The sequence below is a fragment of the Pogoniulus pusillus genome, chromosome 28 (assembly GCF_015220805.1).
Source record: "Pogoniulus pusillus isolate bPogPus1 chromosome 28, bPogPus1.pri, whole genome shotgun sequence".
Classification (NCBI taxonomy): Eukaryota; Metazoa; Chordata; class Aves; order Piciformes; family Lybiidae; genus Pogoniulus; species Pogoniulus pusillus.
In genome coordinates this window covers 2,352,972-2,376,617 of record NC_087291.1, presented here as the reverse complement: position 1 = coordinate 2,376,617, position 23,646 = coordinate 2,352,972, and the positions used below count along the sequence as shown (strand labels likewise).

Below are 23,646 nucleotides of genomic sequence, written 5' to 3'. Positions count from 1 at the left end.
AGTCACATGTCAGTTAGGGATATGCCATTTTAACCTTAACCCTTGGTCACTTAGGGTAGCTTTGCTACCAGTTTTACTGTGCTGCAGCTTTCTGCGTCTCTAAAGACTCTTCTAGCAAACACCCAGGTGTGCAGGCTTTGCACCAACACCTGTTTTGGGGATTTTCTCCCAGGCTACCAGCAACAGAACAAGGGAACAGTCTCAAGTTGTGCCAGGGGAGGCACAGGCTGGATGTTAGGTGGAACATATTCACAGAGAGAGTGATTTGCCATTGGAACAGGCTGCCCAGGGAGGGGGTGGAGTCGCCATCCCTGGAGGTGTTGAAGAAAAGCCTGGATGAGGATGAGGCACTTAGTGCCACGGTCTAGTTGATTGGACAGGGCTGGGTGACAGGTTGGGCTGGATGAGCTTGGAGGTCTCTTCCAACCTGGTTGTTTCTATGTTTCTATATCACAGCATAGTTAATGTTGCCTTGTTTCCACAACGTGTTAGAACTCCTGATCACCTTAGGATTTCTTTTGAATCTCCTTCAGCTTGTGACTAATGCTACCTTCCTTTTCATCCTGTGATTTAGACACAAGCACTGTGTGGCATGCCTCAAAGAGCTGCTGCCATCCAGTATCACAATACACTACTGTCTCTTCCCTGACTTTTCCTTTCCTTTCAAATAGAATATTACCAAGGACAATTTCAATATCTAAGAGTTCCCCTAGTGACTTGTTCAATTTCCTCTGAAACATCCAAACTCCTTCCACCTCCAAAGACATTCTTCTTAGTGATATCTTCTGACAGATAACAAAACATCTGAGGTGCACCCCAATTATCATCACTGGAATCGTATTTCTGGACTCACTGGGAAAAAAGAGGGGGAAGAAGAAAAAAAAGGCAACACAAACACAGTTCTTGCAGCCCAGACTCATCTGTGGAATGGGTGGAGGATTTTAGAAGGCCAGTTGGGGCTTAATAGTTTTATACTTATTCTACCTGATTGCTTTTGCATATATGTTGTTGTAAATAGGATTTTTCTCTAAACTTCCAATCAGTATGCAGTATCCTCATTGTCCTTCCCGGAAAGGGGTAAGAGTCATTTCTGCCCTCCAGTTCAGGTATGCTTGTGGCCTCAAACTGGGACAATCCTTGATCTTTGATGAGAACTGCAGGGCATTATTCATTCACTACTAGCTCTGTGCTAACTGGTTTATTCAAAGACATGGGTCTTCTGAGATTTTCTGCCCTCTTACAGACATCCCTCAAGTCAATTTTTATGTGGGAAAGCTGCCTTCACTGCTTTCCTTCAGTTATGCACAAATCACATGCACATATGTCACAAATTATCAAACAACACCTTGCAAACTCTGTTTCCATAGGCAGAGAATAGATACCAGAAGACTTACAGTTCAGGATTTGTATTTGTTTCCTGAATTTGATGAAAAGAAAATTAAAACATCTCTCTGTTGTTTCATTCTGTGAATAAGACATTTGACACATACCTTTTACATCTGTTGGACTGGAATGATCATTATTGCTGACCATCATAAATCATGCTTCTCTTCCCTTTCCTTAACCAGTTAAATGCTTCATCTTTGCCACATCTCTTTCTAAACCCACAACACTCATCGTTGTGCAAGCTCGGTTTAGAATACCTTTATCTGAACACGTATGCAAGGCTCCGTGGCTTTGTGGTCCTGCTTTTACTGTTTGTCTCCTTCTTAATCATGCACTTTGCTATTACTCTCCTCATCACTGCTATATCTCATACTTAATCATGCAAAAATATTCTTCACTTGTAAAATTAAATTGTTTACCCAGGAGCCTATTGATGAGCAATTTTGCAAAGTGCCAACAACATTCAAGCTCTATGCAAGCAGACTTGGCCAGAAACTAGCTTTCCCAAGTATATGCACCATTTTCCACACTCAGAAACCTATTAAACTGCCTTTCAATTCCTTGATACCAGTTGTGGTAGGCCTGATAGGCCCAAAATAGTCTTACACATGTCCTGCCTTGCCTAGGCATGTTCGTATGCTCCACCAGAGGCAAGCGCAGGAAACAGACACAAAAGGACCTGGAGCCACTGAGCCTGGCCTGCCCAGGGCCCTGTGGTGTAAGGTGCACACACTTAGCCTGTGTCTGCCTAGTGCAAGGCCTGTGCTGTTCCCAAATTAGGGAAAAGTGAGCCTGTGGCTTTGCCTAATAGGGTAAGGTTTGGCTAACTGCCATCCTGAGTGGCTGTTCTGTGTCCAAAGGGCAATGAAACTCAGCCCACATTGATCAAAGGAGATAGGCAGGTGAACAACCTGCTTTTGCTTCCCTGCTTTGTCCCCCTGCTCTGTGCCTGCTCTCTCTGCTGTGCCCAGCCCTGCTGCTACTGCACACTGCCTTAGTGCTGCCTGCTGAACTCCACTGCCGCCAGTTACCAGGAGCAGACCCTGGATGCCTGCACACAATCAGCCTGTGTGGCCAGCTGACATCGTGCTGAGACTGCACCACATCTGCCTCTGCACCTGCAGGTCCTGCCTAGAGTCCCTACACACATACACAGATCATCCAGAAGCAGCCAGGAGAACAAGGTCAGAGATTGTCTGTGTCCTGTCCTCAGAAGCTGGGAAGATTCAAGCCTCAACGTCCAACCAGACAGAGTCCCCTGACAGCATTTGGGCACTGTCTGGACTGTGGCCAGCCCCCACGAGGATAATAACAATAATCTGTGAGTAAATGCTCAATGCCTCTTTGTAATTCTCTGCTGCCTGCTGCCAGAGAGCAGAAAGAGCTTGGGCCCAGCTACTGGGCAAGCAGCATACTGACCACAAGCAGCATTTGACTGTGGGAACCTTCTCTTCCAGTTCAGTTATTGTTCACCTGTTTTGCTGGTTATTACTAGATCTGGATATTATCCACAGAATGTTTCCATAACCGTGTAAGAACTGAAACATTATTAAAATTAGTGGTTGGGGATGGGGAGAGTTCAAAATATCAACATTAATAAACAATATTGATTTTGGAAAATATCATCTCACGTGAATTAACTTCCCCTCCTAACAATACCTGTTGCCATTTCTCAAATACTGAAGTTATTAAATGCATCTCTTCTTTCACTGCCAGGAAACCACCTGTAACTGGTTTAAAGAGTCTATGGAGTTTGGAATAGTCATTTCCACAACAGGACTTAGGCATTTGTGGAGAGATTTTTGCTAACAGGACATGGATTGATAAACATGAGCATCCATGCTGTGAAGTGTCCTTGGACTCAGGATAGCCAGGCGGCACGTGCCAGCCCCTCACTTACATCTGCAGGGGGCAGGGTCAGCCAGCTGCAGGGGGCTGATCCTGCCAGGATTGTTCACATAATGTTAACCTATCTATACCATGTACATAACCCTGGACCAATCTGTACTTTCCACATGTACCAATCTTAAACTAAGTTAGCTGTGCACACCTCTTCCAAGTAAGCATAGAACTCACTGTAACACGGAATCAAATTGGAGAAGGACCATCTGGTGGCTCAAGGGTCGTTTTACCCCTGGTGCAACGCCGGCAGGCATTGATATAACATATGTTAAGAATAAATAAATTATATATTATATAGCATTCATGGTTTGTTACCTCTCCAAAATCTCAAGAAATTCACTTTCAGCTGACAAAATATCTACCATCTTTCATCTAAAGTGTCTCTTCTGCCAGGCAAGCAGCAACAGAACAAGGGCACACAGGCTCAAGTTGTGCCAGGGGAGGTCTAGGCTGGATGTTAGAAGGAAGTTCTCCTCAGAGAGAATGACTGGCATTGGAGTGGGCTGCCCAGGGAGGCGGTGAAGTCACCATCCCGGGAGATGTTCAAGAAAAATCTGAATGAGGCACTTAGTGCCATGGTCTGGTTGATTGCTGGGTGATAGGATTCTGTGATTCCAAGGGCCAACTCACATGCTGCCACAAACCATGATGTTCATTTGCCTGAACGCTGAATTATGTGCAATTCATTCCCACATGTTGAACTTAATGTCAGCTTTGTCTTTTAGCCATACACATGCAACTCACTCCTACCAGAAGGTTCACTTCTGGCCCACAGTCAGTTAGACACTATCACATGCTGGTAGGATGAGCTTAGTCCAAGTATTCACCCTCAGCAAATGCCGTATGTGGTGTTTTGCACCTACTTCAAATAAGCTGGCTGTCTAGGCATAAAAAATTAATTCTAAGTGCAGGGGAAGAAATACACTCTCTGAAATTGAAAAGCTTGCCAAAGGGAAAAGTAGCATTAGTAAGGAAATAGTGACACTCAATTACTGCATGCAACTTTTCATTATCTTTCTCAAAGTTCTCAAAGCATTTCCATTGAGAACCCAAAGGGCACAGAGATGAACACTACAGGCTTGGAGCAGCGTGGCTGGAAAGTTGCCTGGCAGAAAGGGACTAGGGGTTGTAATAGACAAACAACTCAATATGAGCAAGCAGTGTGCCCAGGTGGCAAAGAAAGCCAATGGCATCCTGGCTTGATTAGAAATGCTGTGTCCAGCAGGAGCAGGGAGGTGTTTGTCCCCTTGTACTCTGCTCTGGTGAGGCCACACCTTGAGTATTGTGTTCAGTTTTGGGCACCTTATTACAAGAGGGACGTGGAGGTGCCGGAGCATTGCAGAGGAGGGCAACAAATCTGGATAATGGCCTGGAGAATAAATCTTATGAAGAGCAACTGAAGGAGCTGGGGATGGTAAGTTTGAAAAAGAGGAGGCTAAGTGGAGACCTCATTGCTGTCTACAGCTACCTGAAAGGACATTGTGGAGAGGTTGGTGCTGATCTCTTCTCATAGGTAATTAGTGATAGAACAAGAAGGAATGGCCTCAGCCTGCAACTGGGTAGATTTAGACTGGACATTAGGAAACAATTTTCACAGAAAGAGTGGTCAGAATGGGCTACCCAGGGAGGTGACTGAGTCACCAACACCACATGTATTTAAAAGTCATTTGGATGTGGTGCTTGAGGTTTAAGGGTGAACTTTGTAGAGTAGGGATAATGGTTGGACTTGGTGATGCTGGGGGGGTCATTTCCAACCTGACCATTCCTGTGGTTCTGTGAAACAGAAACATTGACTTAACAGTTTGGGGTTTTTATTGCCATTTGCCAGTGACAAGTACTAATGCAGTCCTCCTCTCCCCCTGCAGCCTGCAGGCACCTCCCAGGTCAGTTTCTCCCCCTCTATCAGCAGTTGTCAGAGTTCTGTAAGTCATGTGTTCAAAAAAAAAGCCATTTTCCTACAACTACATCAGAATAAAACAGAAGCTTCTGAAGAGGGCAATCATCACTAGTGCTTGTCTGTACATCCTGTGATTTGAGATTGGGTTTGATATGCATAGTTAAGGAGTGTGGTTTACTCAGAAGTAAAGCACACTTCTATTTCATCTGAAAAGTTATACTTAGAAACTTTACTATATTGGATCTTTTGCAATTATTGCCCTAAACATAAGAGAAAGCAGAAAAAACATAAATGAAAATCATCATACTTTGGCATCAGTAAATGTGTGCAGCTGTGGAACTTGAGGCTTACTGGACTGACAATTTGGACTCTTGTTAGACCCATGAAGAAGAAAGATGAAGAAATTCACATGTATTAAAACTGCAGAACTTTCTTTAAGAAAGTCAATTTAACAGCTGTATCTTAGCAGCAGAAAATTGATATTTAGCTCATAGAATAGAAAATAATACCTATTCAGCTAATAGAACATGATGCAGTTACCTAATAGGGAGGGAAGGGCCAAGGGCATCCTGGGATGCATTAAGTTGTCCAACAGGTCTAGGGAGGTTATCCTCCCACCTGTCCTATGCCCTGGTGAGACCACACCTGGAATACTGTGTCCAGTTCTGGACTCTCCAACTCAAGAGAGACAGGGATCCAATAGAGAGCTGTGCAGATGACTGTGGGACTTGAACACCTCTACTGTGAAGAAAAGCTGAGCGATCTGAAGCTCTTTAGTCTTGAGAAGTCTGAAAGGGGATATTAACAGAATCTATAACTATCATCAGAATGGGTGTCAGGATGAAGGTCATAGTCTCTTCTTGGTGGTGCCCAGTGATAGGATAAGGAGCAACAGGTGCAAGATAGAAAACATGAGGATTCACCTCAACATGAGGAGACACTTCTTTATGGTGAGGGTGATGAAGCACTGGAACAGGCTGCCCACAGAGGTTGTGGAGTCTCCTTCTCTGGAGACTTTTAAAACCCACCTGGATGTGCTCCTGTGCAGGCTGCCCTAGCTGATCTTGTTTTGGCAAGGGGCTTGGACTCAATGATCTCTGAAGGTCTCTTCCAACCCCTGATATTCTGTGATTCTGTACTGCAGATGGAGATGGAAATGTGAATGGGCAGGTGGCAGCAACACCAAGTCTTAAAATGGAAAGGCAGTTTAAGCAGTTTAACCACACTTAAATTCTTACCTTTGGAACAGTGAAGTTTGGATTTAGCTGAGGTTATGAAGGGTAAGAACTTTTGGAACAGTAAAGATACCAAAATTAATATATCATGAAAGGGAAAATGAGAGAATAAAAAGGAAATATGGTAGTGTGTTTAGTGTTTGTCCTCCCTAGTTTGATAGGTGAAAGTTTCGTGGCACACAGGCTACAATGGCATAATGCCAGAATTACATATAAGAAAACAAAGGAAAGACACAACTAGGCAAAAATATTCAAGGCAATAGGGCATTCAAGGAAACATGAAAACACTAAAAATACCTAATAGTTTTGGGGGGAAATAAAGTTTTATTTCCCAGTGATATGTTCCTCTTAGCACGACCTGAATGCTCAGCTTTCTGTGTGTTTCTAACCCATGCTTTAAACATTTTTTTTCTGTATCAATTTGTGGCAAAACTTGAGCTTTAAGATTATGCAGAGGATGACTTGAAAAAAGCAGAGGAAGGGTTTTGCCAGTTTAATATGAAGCAAAATAGATGCAGAAGTTATGCAGCTAACATATGTGTATTAAAAAACAAAAAGTGCAAAACTATTTTAAACTAAGCATGAAGAGGCTTTTGCTAAATACAGACGTTGCATCTTCATTCACTTGACTGGAAGATTTTTCTGACAGCATTGAGGCCATTCAGGAGATATTGCAATGTGTCCAGAGAAGGGCAATGAAGCTGGTGAGGGGCCTGGAACACAAACCCTATGAGGAGAGGCTGAGGGAGCTGGGGGTGTGCAGCCTGCAGAAGAGGAGGCTCAGGGCAGAGCTCATTGCTGTCTGCAGCTACCTGAAGGGAGGCTGTAGCCAGGTGGGGTTGGGCACTTCTGCCAGGCAAGCAGCAACAGAAGAAGGGGACACAGTCTCAAGTTGTTCTGGGGGAAGTATAGGCTGGATGTTAGGAGGGAGTTCTTCACAGAGAGAGTGATTGGCATTGGAATGGGCTGCTGAGAGAGGTGGTGGAGTTGCTGTCCCTGGAGGTGTTCAAGAAAAGCTTGGGTGAGGCACTTAGTTGATTGGCCAGGGCTGGGTGCTAGGTTGGACTGAATGATCTTGGAGGTCTCCTCCAACCAGGTTGATTCTATGACTTTACGATTCTATTCAGGAACCAAATTATTATATACATGTCAAACACCTGCTATTTCAGTTCTTCCTCAAAATCAGCATACTATGAACCTCTGGGAAATCAGAATAATTAATGAAGTTGACATAAAATTTCTTTCCAAAATATTCAGGAGCAAGTCAACAAAATTACTTTTTTCTTGTCTTGCCCAGAGGAGAAAACACAACAGAAACAAGAAACAAAACAAAACAAAACAAAACAAAACAAAACAAAACAAAACAAAAAGAAAACAAACCAAACAAAAATAAAAACGACTGCTAAGAAAAAACCTTTCCTGTAACCAGCTGCATCTGAAAATGGCCTGAAAATAGACAGCTTTAAGCTTCAGAGTTATTCCTACTTCACAAATAAAATTTTACCTCACCAAAGGAGTGAGGAGAAAAATGACAGTTCTATCTTGTTACAGACTCTCACATCAAGATATTTATCACCTTCCTATCTCTATCAAATCTGGTTATAAACTGGGGATCAGAAAGCGAGAGATTAAAGGCTCCTCTAATAAGATGGAACAAATGAAGTTGATGAGAACTGCCCCTACCATGTCAGTCTTGGAGAAAGAGCCGTGCAGACAGAGGGATCATTGTAATAACAGACAGGAGTGCTCCCAGTCTCCCTGGCTTTGCAATGTAAATAAAACCTGATGGAATTGTCCACCAGAAAGTGCTACTTTTTTTCTTTTTATATGTACATATACATATAGAGAGAGAGGGAGTACCCTCACTTTAACAAGCTGTGTGGAGCACAGCATCACAGTTATATTAAACAGAGATCCTTGTTGATCCGTGAGCTTTCTCTGTTCTTATTGGAGAATATTTTTCTCCACAGCTGTTATATCCACTTAATCTGTAAGAAGAGGGTGTACTTATTGCTGCATGATCTATGAGGCACATACCTCAGGTGTATACAAGCAATAAGGTCATTCGAGCATTTATCTGCCTAAAGCTGCTTTAGAGAATCCATAGCCCAAAAAGACAGAACTGGCCAACTACAAAACCAGTATAAGAACCTAGAAATAGAGGCATATGTACAAAATCTCTAATAGATTGATTACTGAAGGATTAAAGAGAGATTTTTCTGCTCAAGAACAAAATAAAAGGAGCATAGTATTTTTTTAAGCTGGCTTACTCACTGCCACTCAACTAAAGAAATCAATGACCGCCCACTCTTTCTGTTGTCACAATGAGATTTGATTCACCAGTCAACCAGGTTGGAAGAGACCTCCAAGATCATCCAGTCCACTTTTTACTGATTTTACAGTTTGACACCTGTGCTGGTTTGAGGCTAATTAGAATATTTTAATGAGAGAAATTAGATTATTGGCTGTGAAAAGAAAATTAGGTGATGTCTATATCACCCACAGAGCTGTAGTGGTTTTGGAGTTTCCCCACCACCAGCACTAGATTAACCAGACTAACTCAGCTGGCTGCAAGTTAAGAAATGAAGCTGGCACAATTTACAAGCAGATATATACAACATATCACAGATCTTTACAACTATATACAGTAATATACAAGGTAAAAGCAACACAAAAAAATGAAACCCCTCCCAGCAGCCTGACTGCCCAACAGGGGCTCCCAATCTCCCCCCACCTTATTTCCATCCCTTCCCTTATCTCAGAATCTCTCTTACGTGCAGGGTGAGCTGGAAAGGTCAGCAAGGGGTGTCAGAAGCAGAATGATTAGTTGGAAATGTGCAGGTTCAGGCAGAAGAGTTAATAGGGCAATAAGCAGGCAGAGACTTACAGGTTTTTTTCGCTTGTGTCTATGTTTTCATATGCCCCAGCAGAACAAATGGGCAATCACTATATTTTCTTTTCATAGCCAATGATCTAATTTCTCTCATTAAAATATTCCAATTTGCCTCAAATCAACACATCACCCAACTACGTTTTGAACATGGGTATCCTTCAACTGAGTGATGCTCTTCAAAACCATGGTCTTTCTGAGCATGTATAAATATATTACAGACCTCCAAGTTGTCTCAACCTCTAAAAGCAAACACAGTGACACGTTTGAAATATTGCCTTCCAAAAGCAACACCTTAGAGAGGAGGCAGATACACACACAGAGGCATGCCACACAGTACCTAATTCTAATTTGAGAGCTATGTGGGCCCAAATCTGTGCCTATTCCTTCATGTACAGGAGCAGGTGCAAGAACATTCAGGGCACTGTCTCCTATAACATGCAAGAGTCTCTCCCAGAAATGTTCTGAGTGTAGGAGTAATGGATCATCAGAATGGAGCAAGTTTAATTTCATTCTCTGTGAACAGCAAATGCAATTGCTCTTGCTGTATCCTGGGAAAAGTACAGCAGCAATACTATCCTCCCACAGTGGCTTTACTAAAGTGATTTCTTAAAAATGAATGGAAAGAGAGAAGAAGAAATCCTATGCAGAATAAACCTCAGCTGCTTATATATCTTTTTTTTTTCAATAGTTCTGTTAAAAATGGAATTTGCACTCTGGCATAATAAAAGAATTTATTTTCTTTCAGCTACCAGTGAAACAAAAAATTGGGAAAAAAATAAAATGTAGGGTGGATGTGGAGGAAATAAATAGTCACTACATAGAAAGCCAGAATAATCACTTTCCCTGTCCTACCCATCCTCCCACAGTTTTCCTTATAGGTTTTTCTGATTTTACTGCCTACATCTTTCACCTGAAGTCAGACTCTCTGCTTATGACATCGCTGCAGTTGCTGCGGAGAAGATTATATGTACAAAGCCAAAAGTAATGAGTTCAAAATTGAAATGACCAGAGTAGCTCATTAAACCTGTCCAAAGTAGTAGCAGGATAAAAGGAAGAGGAAGACAAAGAAAAGAAAGAGAAAGAAGAAAAAAAAGAGAAGAAAAAGAGAAGAAGAAAAAGAAAAAAAAAAAAGAAAAAAAAAGAAAAAGAAAAAGAAAAATAAAAAGAAAAAAAGAAAGAGAGAAAAAGAGAAAGAAAAGGAGAAGAAAAAGAAAAAGAAAAAGGGGAAAAAAGAAAGAAAGAAAAAAGGAAGATTAAAAAAAGGAAAGAGAAAGAAAGAAAAAGAGAAAAAGAGGGGGAAAATAAAAGAAAGAGAAAGAAAAGGAGAAATAGGAGAAAGGAAAAAAAGAAAGAGAAAGGAAAAAAAGAAAGAGAAAGAGAAAGAGAAAGAGAAAGAGAAAGAGAAAGAGAAAGAGAAAGAGAAAGAGAAAGAGAAAGAGAGAAAAAGAAAAAGAGAGAGAAAAAGAGAGAGAAAAAGAAAAAGAACAAGAAAAAGAACAAGAACAAGAACAAGAACAAGAACAAGAACAAGAACAAGAACAAGAACAAGAACAAGAAAAAGAAAAAGAAAAAGAAAAAGAAAAAGAAAAAGAAAAAGAAAAAGAAAAAGAAAAAGAAAAAGAAAAAGAAAAAGAAGAAGAAGAAGAAGAAAAAGAAAAAGAAAAAGAAAAAGAAAAAGAAAAAGAAAAAGAAAAAGAAAAAGAAAAAGAAAAAGAAAAAGAAAAAGAAAAAGAAAAAGAAAAAGAAAAAGAAAAAGAAAAAGAAAAAGAAAAAGAAAAAGAAAAAAGAAAGAAGAAAAAAGAAAAAAGAAAAAAGAAAAAAGAAAAAAGAAGAAGAAAAAAACAAATACATTGAAAACAAGTGAACTGACCTCTTCAATGGCTAGTTGTCATTGGTTTTCTTTATCACAACTGTTCTCAGTTATGTTACTCCAGTGGCATAAACTACACATATAGAATCAAGCAGACAGCATTAACACAGATGCCAGCAGAATTCCTAGCCACACTCCTGAGTAGTTCATGCTGTGACTGCTACCCTCCTTTGAAGCAAAAGCACACAAACAACAAAATGTGATAACACAGACACACACTATACAGTGCTGCTCTACCCATGAAAGTATTTCAAGTAACCACTTATGTAGCATATATCTTTACACCAGATTCAAGTCTTGGCAAGATATGTCTAGAGAACACAGATTCTGCAGAAAGCTATTAGTTCATTATAATTCCTTCTTCAACACAGACTGGTTTCATCCACACCTTCTTGCACATAAACACATTTAAAAATACAACTGTTGAAGTATGGGTACTAAATCTCAAGAAACATGTTAGAAAATACGAACAGGGTAAGCATCTCTTGCCATTTGCATCACCAAGTCAGCCACTGCCAAATTTTCAGTTTTGGTAGCAGACACAAAACTTTTTTTTTCTCTATGCTATGAAATCATAAATTACTTAAATTAATTGATTTCTAAACCATGTGTTGTGTTTAACTTTGACACCACATTGGGTGCCAATATTAATGTCCCAGGCTAGGGTGGATGCCTCCCTCGGTAGAATAAACTCACCACAACACAGATTTTTTTGGAAGGTCAGGGAAAAACGAGATTGTATTTCTTATAGTTTAAATATAACAGTATAAGGAGAAATAATCTACTAGAGAAATAGAATAACCTTAATGAAGATGAGGAAGGGATCAAGCGGCGGTAAAGTGGCAAAACAGCAGCAGTCAAAACAGCAGCGGGGAAGATAAGCAGTGGGCGCAGCTGAAGCAGCAGAAGCCAGCAAGGGGAAGAACAAGCTGTGCTTCTAGACATAAAGCTCTTGATGCTCCAATGAAATGATGTTAACTTATCCACTGTTGCCATTATATGGCCTGTCCCTGGAATGTTCACCTCTCCCCTATGTCTGAGCTAGAAATCTAGCTCAAACGGACACAGACTATTACTAGGAGCGTAAGGTGCATGGAAAACCATGGAACAGAGATTTCTGAATCAGCTCTATACTAACAGAAATGCCAGCTCATTTACTTGTTAAAAGCAAAACCTGCAAAGAACAGCGACACAAACACTGAAAAGTACACAAGCAAACAAAAAGCCCCACCACCACCTGCAAACAAACAAACAAAAACATAACAACAAAATCAATCAAACAAAAAACAAACCCACCCAAGATAAGACACAGACATCTGGGGACAATGCAGTAAAAGAAAAATTGCAAAACAGAGATTCTGATGTTCATAGAGCTCAGTGAAAGATAGTATTAAAGAATTATAGTATCACAGTATCATCAGGGTTGGAAGAGACCTCATAGATCATCAAGTCCAACCCTTTAGCACAGAGCTCAAGGCCAGACCATGGCACCAAGTGCCACGTCCAGTCCTGCCTTGAACAGCTCCAGGGACGGCGACTCCACCACCTCCCCGGGCAGCCCATTCCAGTGTCCAATGACTCTCTCAGTGAAGAACTTTCTCCTCACCTCCAGCCTAAATCTCCCCTGGTGCAGCCTGAGGCTGTGTCCTCTCGTTCTGGTGCTGGCCACCTGAGAGAAGAGAGCAACCTCCTCCTGGCCACAACCTCCCCTCAGGTAGTTGTAGACAGCAATGAGGTCACCCCTGAGCCTCCTCTTCTCCAGGCTAACCAATCCCAGCTCCCTCAGCCTCTCCTCGTAGGGCTGTGCTCAAGGCCTCTCCCCAGCCTCGTCGCCCTTCTCTGGACACGCCCAAGCATCTCAATGTCCCTCCTAAACTGGGGGGCCCAGAACTGAACACAGGACTCAAGGTGTGGTCTAAGCAGTGCAGAGTACAGGGGCAGAATGACCTCCCTGCTCCTGCTGACCACACCATTCCTGATGCAGGCCAGGATGCCACTGGCTCTCTTGGCCACCTGGGCACACTGCTGGCTCATGTTCAGGTGGGTAGCAATCAGCACTCCCAGATCCCTCTCTGTCTGGCTGCTCTCCAGCCACTCCAACCCCAGCCTGTATCTCTGCATGGGGTTGTTGTGGCCAAAGTGCAGCACCCTGCACTTGGAGCTATTGAACACCATCCCCTTGGACTCTGCCCAATTATGCAAAGAAAGTGATATAATCACAACTCAATGGATCTAAATATTTAACTTGACTTTCTCTTTCAAAAGGTCTTACACCATTGTCATTCCATACCAATAAAGATTTTTCCCCCCTCTTTTTACACTGAGAAAGTAGTGAAATAGAGTTTTGGTATTCAGAATACAAAAGCCATTGGCTAAAAATGTCAATCTAACATCAAACTGTTAGCACGATCATAGCGCTACAAGAATGAGATACAGGGAAACAAGCTAGCGGTGATCCAGGATGCCTTTTCGAATTAACCTTCCCTGTAATAGAACAACTGCTCAAAGCTATTAATAAGTCTGTAAAACTCTCAGGTGTCACTTACTAATCACTTCTATGAGATTATCTGCTAGAACAAGTAGCAAAACAAAAGAATTCAAAAAGTCTAAAAAATAAGCTCACTGACTGATGATGCACATACAGTAAATCATAGAATCATAGCATAGTTTAGGTTGGAAGGGACCTAAAAGCTCTTCCAGTTCCAATCCCCCGCCATAAGCAGGGACACCTCCCACTAGCACAGGTCACTCAAGGCCTCATTCAACCTGGCCTTCAACACCTCCAGGGAGGGAGCAGCCACAACCTCCCTGGACAACCTGTTCCAGTGTCTCAACATAATCATAAATGGTTATGTTCCAGAGCATGGAAGCCTTTTCAAGATCAGAATCTCATTCCAATCCCTCTCGTTTCTGTAAGGTGATCCTTTCCCCACCTTTACGTTTGTAACATAGCCCTCTCTCTTAAAAAGCAAACTAACTGAGCTGGAAGTAGCTTTTCAGCTTAGACATTAAGAAAACAAACACTGCACACATACACATAAAAAAAATACAATTTTTAAAATGAAAATCTAAAATCCCCCTGTTCTGATGAGAACATCACCACCACATCTCAGTGAAGCGCTACGGAACAAGACATCCTCCTGCCGCACAAATAAAACCCGTGGGAAGTTATTTTTTGTTTCATTACAACTTGCTTCAGCAGGCAGAAGGCTTGAGGCAATTTAGGCTGCACCCAGTTGTACCATTAATACAAACAACTGACCATCCCTCAGGCTACTTCAGTGTTAACTGAAATCAATACTTGGACTGGGAGCAGCCTGATATAGAGGATCTACACAAGTCCAACGTCATCCACGCTGGAAAAGACTGTGTTTCCCTAAAGCGTTTCTTGTGTTCCAAAGACCACTTTCCTCCAGTTTCCAAATGGATTTGCAGACCTGAATATATCTTGGAATTCCAAATAGCTAGACAGCCAAAAATTCACACCTCTGTCTTCAATAAAACTTCAAGATTGTGTTCCCATTCCCTCTAATTCAGGCTGGAACATTGTAAACTACAGCTATTAGCGACGTCAGGGTGAACATTATAAACTATAGATGTTAACGATGCCAGGGCTTCAACATGAGGATGCCATATTGAAAAAATAAAGCAGAAGCCCAAAAATATTCTGCCCAGAACAGAACACTGCATCTCATCTGTTCTGTGATGCTGGCTGAAGGGAATGCATTGTAAGGGTGCCTTGATCTTTCTGCATAGAGCTTCTCACTACGGAACCTCCTCTAACTTCCTTAAACATTTTACTTGCCCCCACTTCTTACCTAGCAGCAGTTGTGACCTCCCACATGAAACCACAGTGGCTGTCAGCCAGAAGGACACAACTGCTGAGGACACCTGGTTATAGCATGCAAATTTACTGACTCCAACTTCTGGAGAAAAAGTATCTCTTCTCAATCTCCCATTCCTCCCCCTCACTACAAATGCCAGCAGTTGAGACAGCTCTGTGCTTTCAGAACTCCAGTGTGACAAGTATTGAACAAAATACTGGAATGGTTTGCACGGCAAAGCTTAGTACAGCAACTGACAATAACAAGTCTTTTTTTTTTCCACTTCTTTCCCCAGACTCTTGGGTTTGTTATCAAAAACTCACAGTTCTACTTTAATCTGCCTTTGGGAGAAGCTTCTAGTGACTAATTCCTACTCCTCATTTTGACTTTCCAATGCTTTCATAGGAGAATATCACCAACAACTCAATGAAAATTGGTCATAAAGAGCACACAAAAATACGTAGTCAGGTGGGGTTGGTCTCTTCTGCCAGGCAACCAGCAACAGAACAAGGGGACACAGTCTCAAGTTGTGCCAGGGGAGGTCTAGGCTGGATGCTAGGAGGAAGTTGTTGGCAGAGAGAGTGATTGGCATTGGAATGGGATGCCCAGGGAGGTGGTGGAGTTGCCATCCCTGGAGGTGTTCAAGAAAGGCCTGGATGGGCACTTAGTGCCATGGTCTGGTTGATTGTCTAGGGCTGGGTGCTAGGTTGGACTGGATGATCTTGGAGGTCTCTCCCAACCTGGCTGATTTGATTCGATTCGATTCTATTTCATTCAGTTCTGTTCTGTTCTATTCTATTCTATTCTATTCTATTCTATTCTATTCTATTCTATTCTATTCTATTCTATTCTATTCTATTCTATTCTATTCTATTCTTAAACATTAGAGTGCACAAAAGAAGATCACAAAACTATCTTAAAAAGAGCACACGTAATTTACAAAACACTTTGCTTTTATTAAGTGGATCCTTCAGTCTTTACCTTCCAAATGCTAGGCAGTTGTTTTCATCATGGAAGTAAAAACAATTTCAATGTCACTACCATAAAGTGAGTGAAGCCTAACTGCTATTAAATGAGTCAAAGTTTAACCAGTGTAGTATCTTCTTCAACAAAAGGACATTTATTCATAAAACACTGTTTAAATAGCAATGAGAGTGCTATATGCAAGCACAGTTGAGGCAAGAGGTGTGAAATTGGACTTACTGGCACAGCTTCCCTGCCACATGGCCCCTTCATTTGCATGTCACTTGTCTACTCTATTAACACTATTAAATTAATCAAAGAATGCCTCTACAGTTTTGTTTCCTTTTTTATTGTTTGTTTTCAATTTTATTTAATAGTTCAGTTAGCACTAATTTAAAATCCATTGACAAAGGAGAGCTTACCAAAGCAAACTTACGACAACAATATTCTTGGTTTACTGTATTAGCACTCTGCTATGATTGTCATATGCACAAAATATGAACATTCTATTCTACAGTTTCATGAGGAAGGGAGGTTGGACTGCAAGAGGATAAAGATATTACAGGTTTTGGAATGGCTTATCCTCTGCTTCTCAGAAGAGCACTGGGCAAAGTCCAGTCCAAATACATATGGGAAAGCAGTTAAAGAGTTACCACGGTTCAAATCAATTATTATGGTGACATGATGAAACAAATTCAGTGTATAAACAGACATTCCAACCTAGTGGACAAGATGATTCATTGTTATAACATGGCAAGGCTAAATGGAAAGACAAAGGCAGAGACACTGAACTGAATACTAAGACTGGAAACTTCCAGATGGGAGTACAAAATGCCCCTGACCAGGGTTACTCAAAATACAAAATACTTCAGAATGTACTCAAATCAGATGTTTTCTGTAGCTCTGTCAGTACAGTCCTAGCTTCAGAATTTTAAACAGCAAGAGCCATCAAGGTGATGAGGAAAGGGATTTTTTAACCTTTTATTTTTTAACTATTTTTTCCCCTTTAAAAACACACCTTACATTTCCTAGCAAAGTGATTTGAGACCTCTGTCTGATTAACATTCTCCACATCCTGTGTTAAAAAAAAGAGGGTCAGAAAAACAAATCTGATTCTGGAATGGAGAAGTCCTGGGTTTCTTAACTATGTTTATGTGTCATCAGAATACCATAAATATCATAAAGCTGCATTTGGAGCCTGCTTCTATGGTCTCGATGAGGCATTTGTCATTCTACTATAAATTCAAGTTTAAAATAATCCATGGGTTTATAGAGCTGATTACTGATATCTAATTGGGCAAACTGTAATGCTAGGTTTTCTTGGTATCATAGATAGCTTCCTAAGTGAAGTCCAGGGAAAAAGGCACCTTTCCAGCCATGAACTTTTTTTACAGTAGTACTAATCTGAACTAATTTGAAAACCAAAACAAACAAAACCACAACGAAGACAAACGTTTTTTTTTTAAATACACAGAATAAAAGCTACCTCAAAAATTACACAAGTCATTTAAGGAGTTGTATCTATTATGTGTATCATCTGATTATGATTTCAAAAGAGGTATCAGGTGGAGCTTACATCAAGAAAAGGGCTAAGCAAGTTAACATGTCTGGCTAAGCAGCCTTTCTTACGTTCCAGGTCAAACCCTTTACACATTCATTTGTTTTGAAAGCCACGCGTTGACAGCAAGGTCTGAGTTACACATGGCAAGCACATATTCGCTCACTAGTGAGACCCCAAAATTGGCTGAGGCATCAAAGGGCTGGAGATCTAAGTAGAAATAACAGAAATGTTGACACTTTGTGAACATATAGGCTAGAATAGCATTTTAAGGTTTCAAATCTACCTGCAGATTATTCCTGCTGATCACAGAAGAGAGAGGTTTACTTCCTTCAAGAGAAGAACTTCTGTGTTTTTATATTAAGTAGACTTTTATAGATCTAAAACTATATACATATATAAGTGCCTACATTCATCTCAAACATTTACTTCTACAAATACTACAATAAGTCACATGTTAAAAAATGAGGCATAGAGCCTAGATGTCTAGCAAAACATAAGACTTGGTTATGACTATCTCAGTATGTTGAAGAATATTATTTACCAGAAGATAGAGAAGGAAGAAAGGAACAAGCCAACAAAACAAAACTGTAACATGTTCTTGAATATTTCAAGAAGAAACGTGCAAAAAATGAGAACATCTGAAACTGCAAATCTGAAGCACGACGTCATTTGCCTACCACCAGCTGTGGAATCAGTCCAGGCCAGTAGCAACCAGAAGATGTTAACGTATGTGCATACATTTAAGCTTAGAAAGGAGAAGAACAACTGAATGTTTTGCATCTTTTTTGGGTCTTCCCTTATTCTTCCATCAATTCAACAGTTAGAGAAGTGCATTTCTCTAAAGCACATGCTGACTTCTATCCTGACTATGCCTTTCCATTACTTTGTGTGTGCAAATAGAAACACAGATGAGAGGTTTTGTCTTCACCTGTCTTGAGCTGTCACAGGACAACACTAAAGTGAGTTTGCAGGTTCAGGTGAAAAAGAGGTCTGTATTGCTATACCTCACATTTATTTCTCCAGCCTACTTGGGCATGATCCAATATATTGGCACAAGACCAATTTATTTCACTGTGCTGGCTGAAACACAGAGGACTTCTACTCTCCAGCCTAAATTTCACAGAATCATAGAATCAACCAGGTTGGAAGAGATCTCCAAGATCATCCAGCCCAACCTATCCCCCAGCCCTATCCAGTCAACTAGACCATGGCATCCAGTCTTCTCTTGAACACCTCCAGGCATGGCGACTCCACCATCTCCCTGGGCAGCCCATTCCAATGGCAAATCGCTCTCTCTGTGAAGAACTTCCCCCTAACATCCAGCCTGTACTTCCCCCAGCACAACTTGAGACATTTTGTGAGCAGTTGAAAAAAATAAGCAAAATAAAATAACAAATAGATCCAGAAGTCATCATTTTCTGTCTGAAACATCACCTACACATGCTCCTACACATGTATATCCAGTGCTATATCTTTGTGCTATTTTCCCCCGTCAATTGTTTTAAAACTAAAGCTGCCAAACTGCATTTTCACCAGGAAACTTTCACACAGCTTTAAAAAAAGGGATATAAAAACACTGTTTTCTTTCCAGAAGTTATTTGTGGTGGTGTCAAGTAAGTTAAAACATCTTTCTGTTTCACAGCTTCAAGTCACAAAATTTCCATATCTGTTTCTTAAGGGAGGAGATTTTTTCATACAAATATTTCAAAGCTTTCTTAACCAGTACAGTAAAATACTATTTGATTTACACTGTTGTTTCCATTACATTCCTCCTTAATATCTTCCATTTGCAACAGAATTCTGGCTGCAGCCATCCATTTAGGTTTTCAAGCTCTTAGGAGATTTTACAGGTAAGGTGCCAATGCTAACCCAACAATAAATCATATACAAATAGATTTTGTATATATATATATATATATATATATATATCTTGGTATTAACTGTCTTAACAGGATTCTTAACTTTTTCCTGGGTTCTTGACAAAAGACTTTGTTCACTGTCTAGAGCAGAGCAGGTAAAAACACTTTACGTTGTTTTACCTGGTTTGAAATCAGAAAAAAATGTGAATCAAGAACTTCTGCAGATGAAGTCATAAGGAAAATTTCCTATTTGTGTTTTTAAATATTTAAAATTGTAGAAGACTCTCCATAATCATTCATATAAAAGGTAAGACAAATGTGAAAGCTGACAAATACTTGCAGTTTGACTCAGTCAAACAGCAAGTTTGCTCAGATGTTCACAACTCAATGTGCACTTTGCCAGTTTGCAACCTTAAATGGTACCTAAAACAAATCTATATCAATCCAAACATAGAAAGAAATACTTTGCTGGTCTTGTCCTGGTATTAGTCATAACAGTGCTGCCAACATCAATAGAGCTATGCCACTTTTTACCAACAAGCTGGGTTTGCAGCATAAAGAATAGAAAAGAATCATAGAATCATAGAATCAACCAGGTTGGAAGAGACCTCCCAGATCATCCAGTCCAACCTAGCACCCAGCCCTAGACAATCAACCAGACCATGGCACTAAGTGCCTCATCCAGGCTTTTCTTAAAGACCCCCAGGGACAGTGCCTCCACCACCTCCCTGGGCAGCCCATTCCAATGCCAATCACTCTCTCTGTGAAGAACTTCCTCCTAACATCCAGCCTAGACCTACCCTGGCACAACTTGAGACTGTGTCCCCTTGTTCTGTTGCTGGTTACCTGGGAGAAGAGGCCACTCCCCACCTGGCTGCAATGCCCCTTCAGGTAGTTGTAGACAGTAATCACATCACAACTACCGAAAGAACACCATTACTTCCCCAGACTGAAAGCATTTCAGACTTTCCAATACCTGTCAGTTCTCTCGCGAGTAGTTCTTGCCTGACTTTGATAACTGTGTACTTGCAGGTATGAATGAGTCAAACCTACAACTTTGCCAGTTAAAAATTCCCGACAGCTCACATACCACAATTTTACTCTCACTTATATCTCACTTATAATCCCTCTAATGCTTTAGCTTGAACGTTTTAATGGAACTTTCTGTTCCTATAGGACGTGTTCAATACTGTCTACAAAATCCAAAATTTACTTAGAAGTGCTTTCTTGAAAAACAGAGGGGGGTTGTAAATGTTAAAACACTAAAATAATACTATGCTTTTTTTATCTCCCTAAAAATTCTCCCCTTAGCATGCAATCAGCATTAGGGACATACAAATTAGATCTCGTTTTGGTTTTGTCTTACATTTGGAGGTGTTAGAGGATAGTAAATGACCTGGAAAATAAGTCTAAAGCACCTTGCAAAGATACCACAGCAAAGATAGTTATTCTCCTTAAAGTACAGTTGAAAACTAATTGGTATGCAAACTGTATGTGCTGCAGTGTAATTTAGTGTTCCATGTTGTTGCAGCAATTACTTAAATGAGAATTTAGTGTCATATGATACTTTACAAAACATTTACAAGAAGCAACTCTGGTAGACTGAAGTACACCACACCTTATTTGTTAAGCTAAATTATAATCAAGTTATAAAACATCTCCCTAAATTAACTAATTTATGGTAGAGCTACTTTGATAATATTTTAATCATGGGAGCATACTGCAGTATTATAAACTTTGCCACAGCTGCATATCTGTATCAGTGAAAGGTTTTCACTGCGTGGCCTGACACCTCACTCTACACAGCCTATCAGTTCCACTCTGCCTCTTCTCAGGTCAGTGCAAAATTCCCACTGGCTTCACTGCATCCAGGATTCTGATCTATGCGCCCATTCGCTCCATAAGAGCCACAGATAACAAGAATATAACTTCAAGGGATCACACCAACTCTGGTTTTTTTTTCATGTATGTTATTCCTCACTACCAGCATGACACTTAAAATTAACAGGAGAAATATTTGCAACTGTTTTTAAACTGCTAGTTACTCTCTAACGGGAAAATGCTTCCCATTTCTGCACAGTCATTTAATTTAGAAGGGCTTTGATATCCACTGACAGAATCTTCACTCAGACTTTTTGCCTGAGATACAAACAAGCAAAGGAGAGGAGGGTGTAGCTGCAAAAACACCCTAGCTCAGAAACATCCTGGTGACAGTCAGGAGAAGCAACTCCTTGTTTTCTTTCATTACAAACCAGCGCTTTAGGCTGTTACTTTCACAGCAAGGACATCTAAGATGCTCCTCACCATTCCGAGAACTTCACCATCAAGATTACTGTGTGCTACAGCATTCTGTGTACTGTGACGAGCACAAATCACTCTCTCAGACAAGCTATTTTCTCTGGAAAAGACACAAAGTTAATTTGGTGACTAACATACCCAGCAACAAACAAACACCAATTAGAACGCGAACGCAAGTTAAACTACAACTTGTCTTTGAGGGGTTAAGTCAGAGACTTCTGCAAACCCACTTACCCAAACACTGGGACTAAAGCCCACGGGAAATGCACAGCTAGAACAAATGTTAGTGAGATTTCCAGACCCTGCATTTCGCTTCTTTCGTCAAAGCAGACAACAGCGACAGTAAGGAAACCGTACCTGACAGATGCGGCTCCAGGTAACCGCATTCACCATTCAGCACTCAAGGGATCACAAACTCAACCTTTGTTTTCGGTAGTGTTTGATAACATTCGTTTTAAAGGCTGCAACACCACTGCTGTCAATGTCATCATCTGGATCTGATTTTGGAAGAACAGTTTGTGTGCCGCTTTACCTTGGAAGAGAGCATCTATCTCCCCGAACCCGTAAAGAGGGGACAAGATCACGCAGGACGGTGTTTTTAACAGTACTTCTCGGGCATTAAGACCAGACAGACGCAAGCCAAAACAGATTTCGAGGACTCTTCCCAGATTCACTGGCGTTTGCCAGGTTGCAAATGCTTTCTGCCAAAAACTGCAGAAGACGCTGTCAAAGCAACATGCCCAAACGCTGGCGAATACCGCTCCTCTGCCCCAGCTTCGCTATCTAGTAAATAAAAGGACGAGGCACAGCTCGGCGGAGTTCGGGCGCAGGGAGCTTCCCCCACCTCGCACCCGCTGAGGGGGGAAAGAAAAGAGGAGCTCCCGCCCCAGAGGAGCCGGGCGGGAAAAGCAAGTCACGGGCAAGTTGGCCGCTGGGGCGCCCTGCACGGACCGCGGAGCTCCCGTCCCACCTCAGTGGGCGCCCAGCCAAGCCGCGCCGCGGTCACCCCCTTACCGTGCCGCGGCGGGGGCTTGCCTCCCGGTGGCTTCTCCTTCCTGCCGCCCGCCGCACTCCGCATCCGCCAGCACGCCGCCCCCCTGCCCAGCGAGCCGGCCATGCCGCGGGCGGGGGCGGCCCCTCGCAGCGTCGCGCCGAGCCTGGCGAGGAGACCGCGGGGGCGGCGGTGCAGCGCGGGACCCGCTGCCCGGCGCCGGCAGCGGCAGCGGCAGCGGCGGGCGGGAGCAGCGCGCTCCCTGCGGGCCCGCCTCCGCCCGGCCCGGTGTCAATCAGCGCGGATCCCCGGGCAGCGCGGATCCCCGGGCAGCGCGGAACCCCGCGCAGCGCCGCCCCTCGCCCCTCTCTCCAGCGGCGGTGTAAGGGAGTGGCGAGGGACGGCCCCTGGCCCTAGGGCACGATCTGGTCTGTGCACCGCCAGCCGCTCTGTTAGTACCCTGGGGAGAAGGAAGATCAAACGCTCCCGGGACTGGAAGGCTTCCACACCTGGGAAATGACAATTGTCAGCATAAACCTCCTCCTGCCCGCTGGCAAGTCCTCCTACAGCCCCTTCACCGGAGCACATGCGCACGTTACCTCCTGCCGCCAAAATCACTGTTTCTGCGCGCTTCTGACTCCATACCGATGAGTAACTCAACCTGAGATTCCCACTTCCCCAAGATCGCAGCCTCCCTCTCACGCCTCTGACGAGCCTTTCCTCTCGAGAGTCCCGGGGACTCCCACCAAGCTGCCCCCTTCCTTTGGCATGAGGCCTCCAAGATTCATGTACAATGATGGTTGCTCTGTAAGAAGCACAATGCACAACAAAAGTAATCATCTTATTAACATCAAATTTAGTGATTAAAAACTTAGAGAGTGATGGAACATAGCAGTCTCAGGATAGAAAAAAAATCGTTTGGGGTGTAGTTGCACTGCAAATGATCTGGCAGAGCAGAGTGTTTCCT

The 23,646-nt window shown here is 42.1% G+C and overlaps 1 protein-coding gene across 1 annotated transcript in view; it reads right to left on the bottom strand.

Moving 5' to 3' along the window:
• ZNF385D (zinc finger protein 385D) overlaps positions 1-22,824 on the bottom strand; it is a 595,307-nt gene extending 572,483 nt beyond the window's left edge. The window contains exon 1 of the mRNA XM_064166852.1: positions 22,703-22,824. Coding sequence (XP_064022922.1) covers positions 22,703-22,805 — 103 coding nt within the window. The 5' untranslated portion in view covers positions 22,806-22,824. The remainder of the gene's footprint in view (positions 1-22,702) is intronic.
• Between the last annotated feature and the right edge of the window lie 822 nt (positions 22,825-23,646).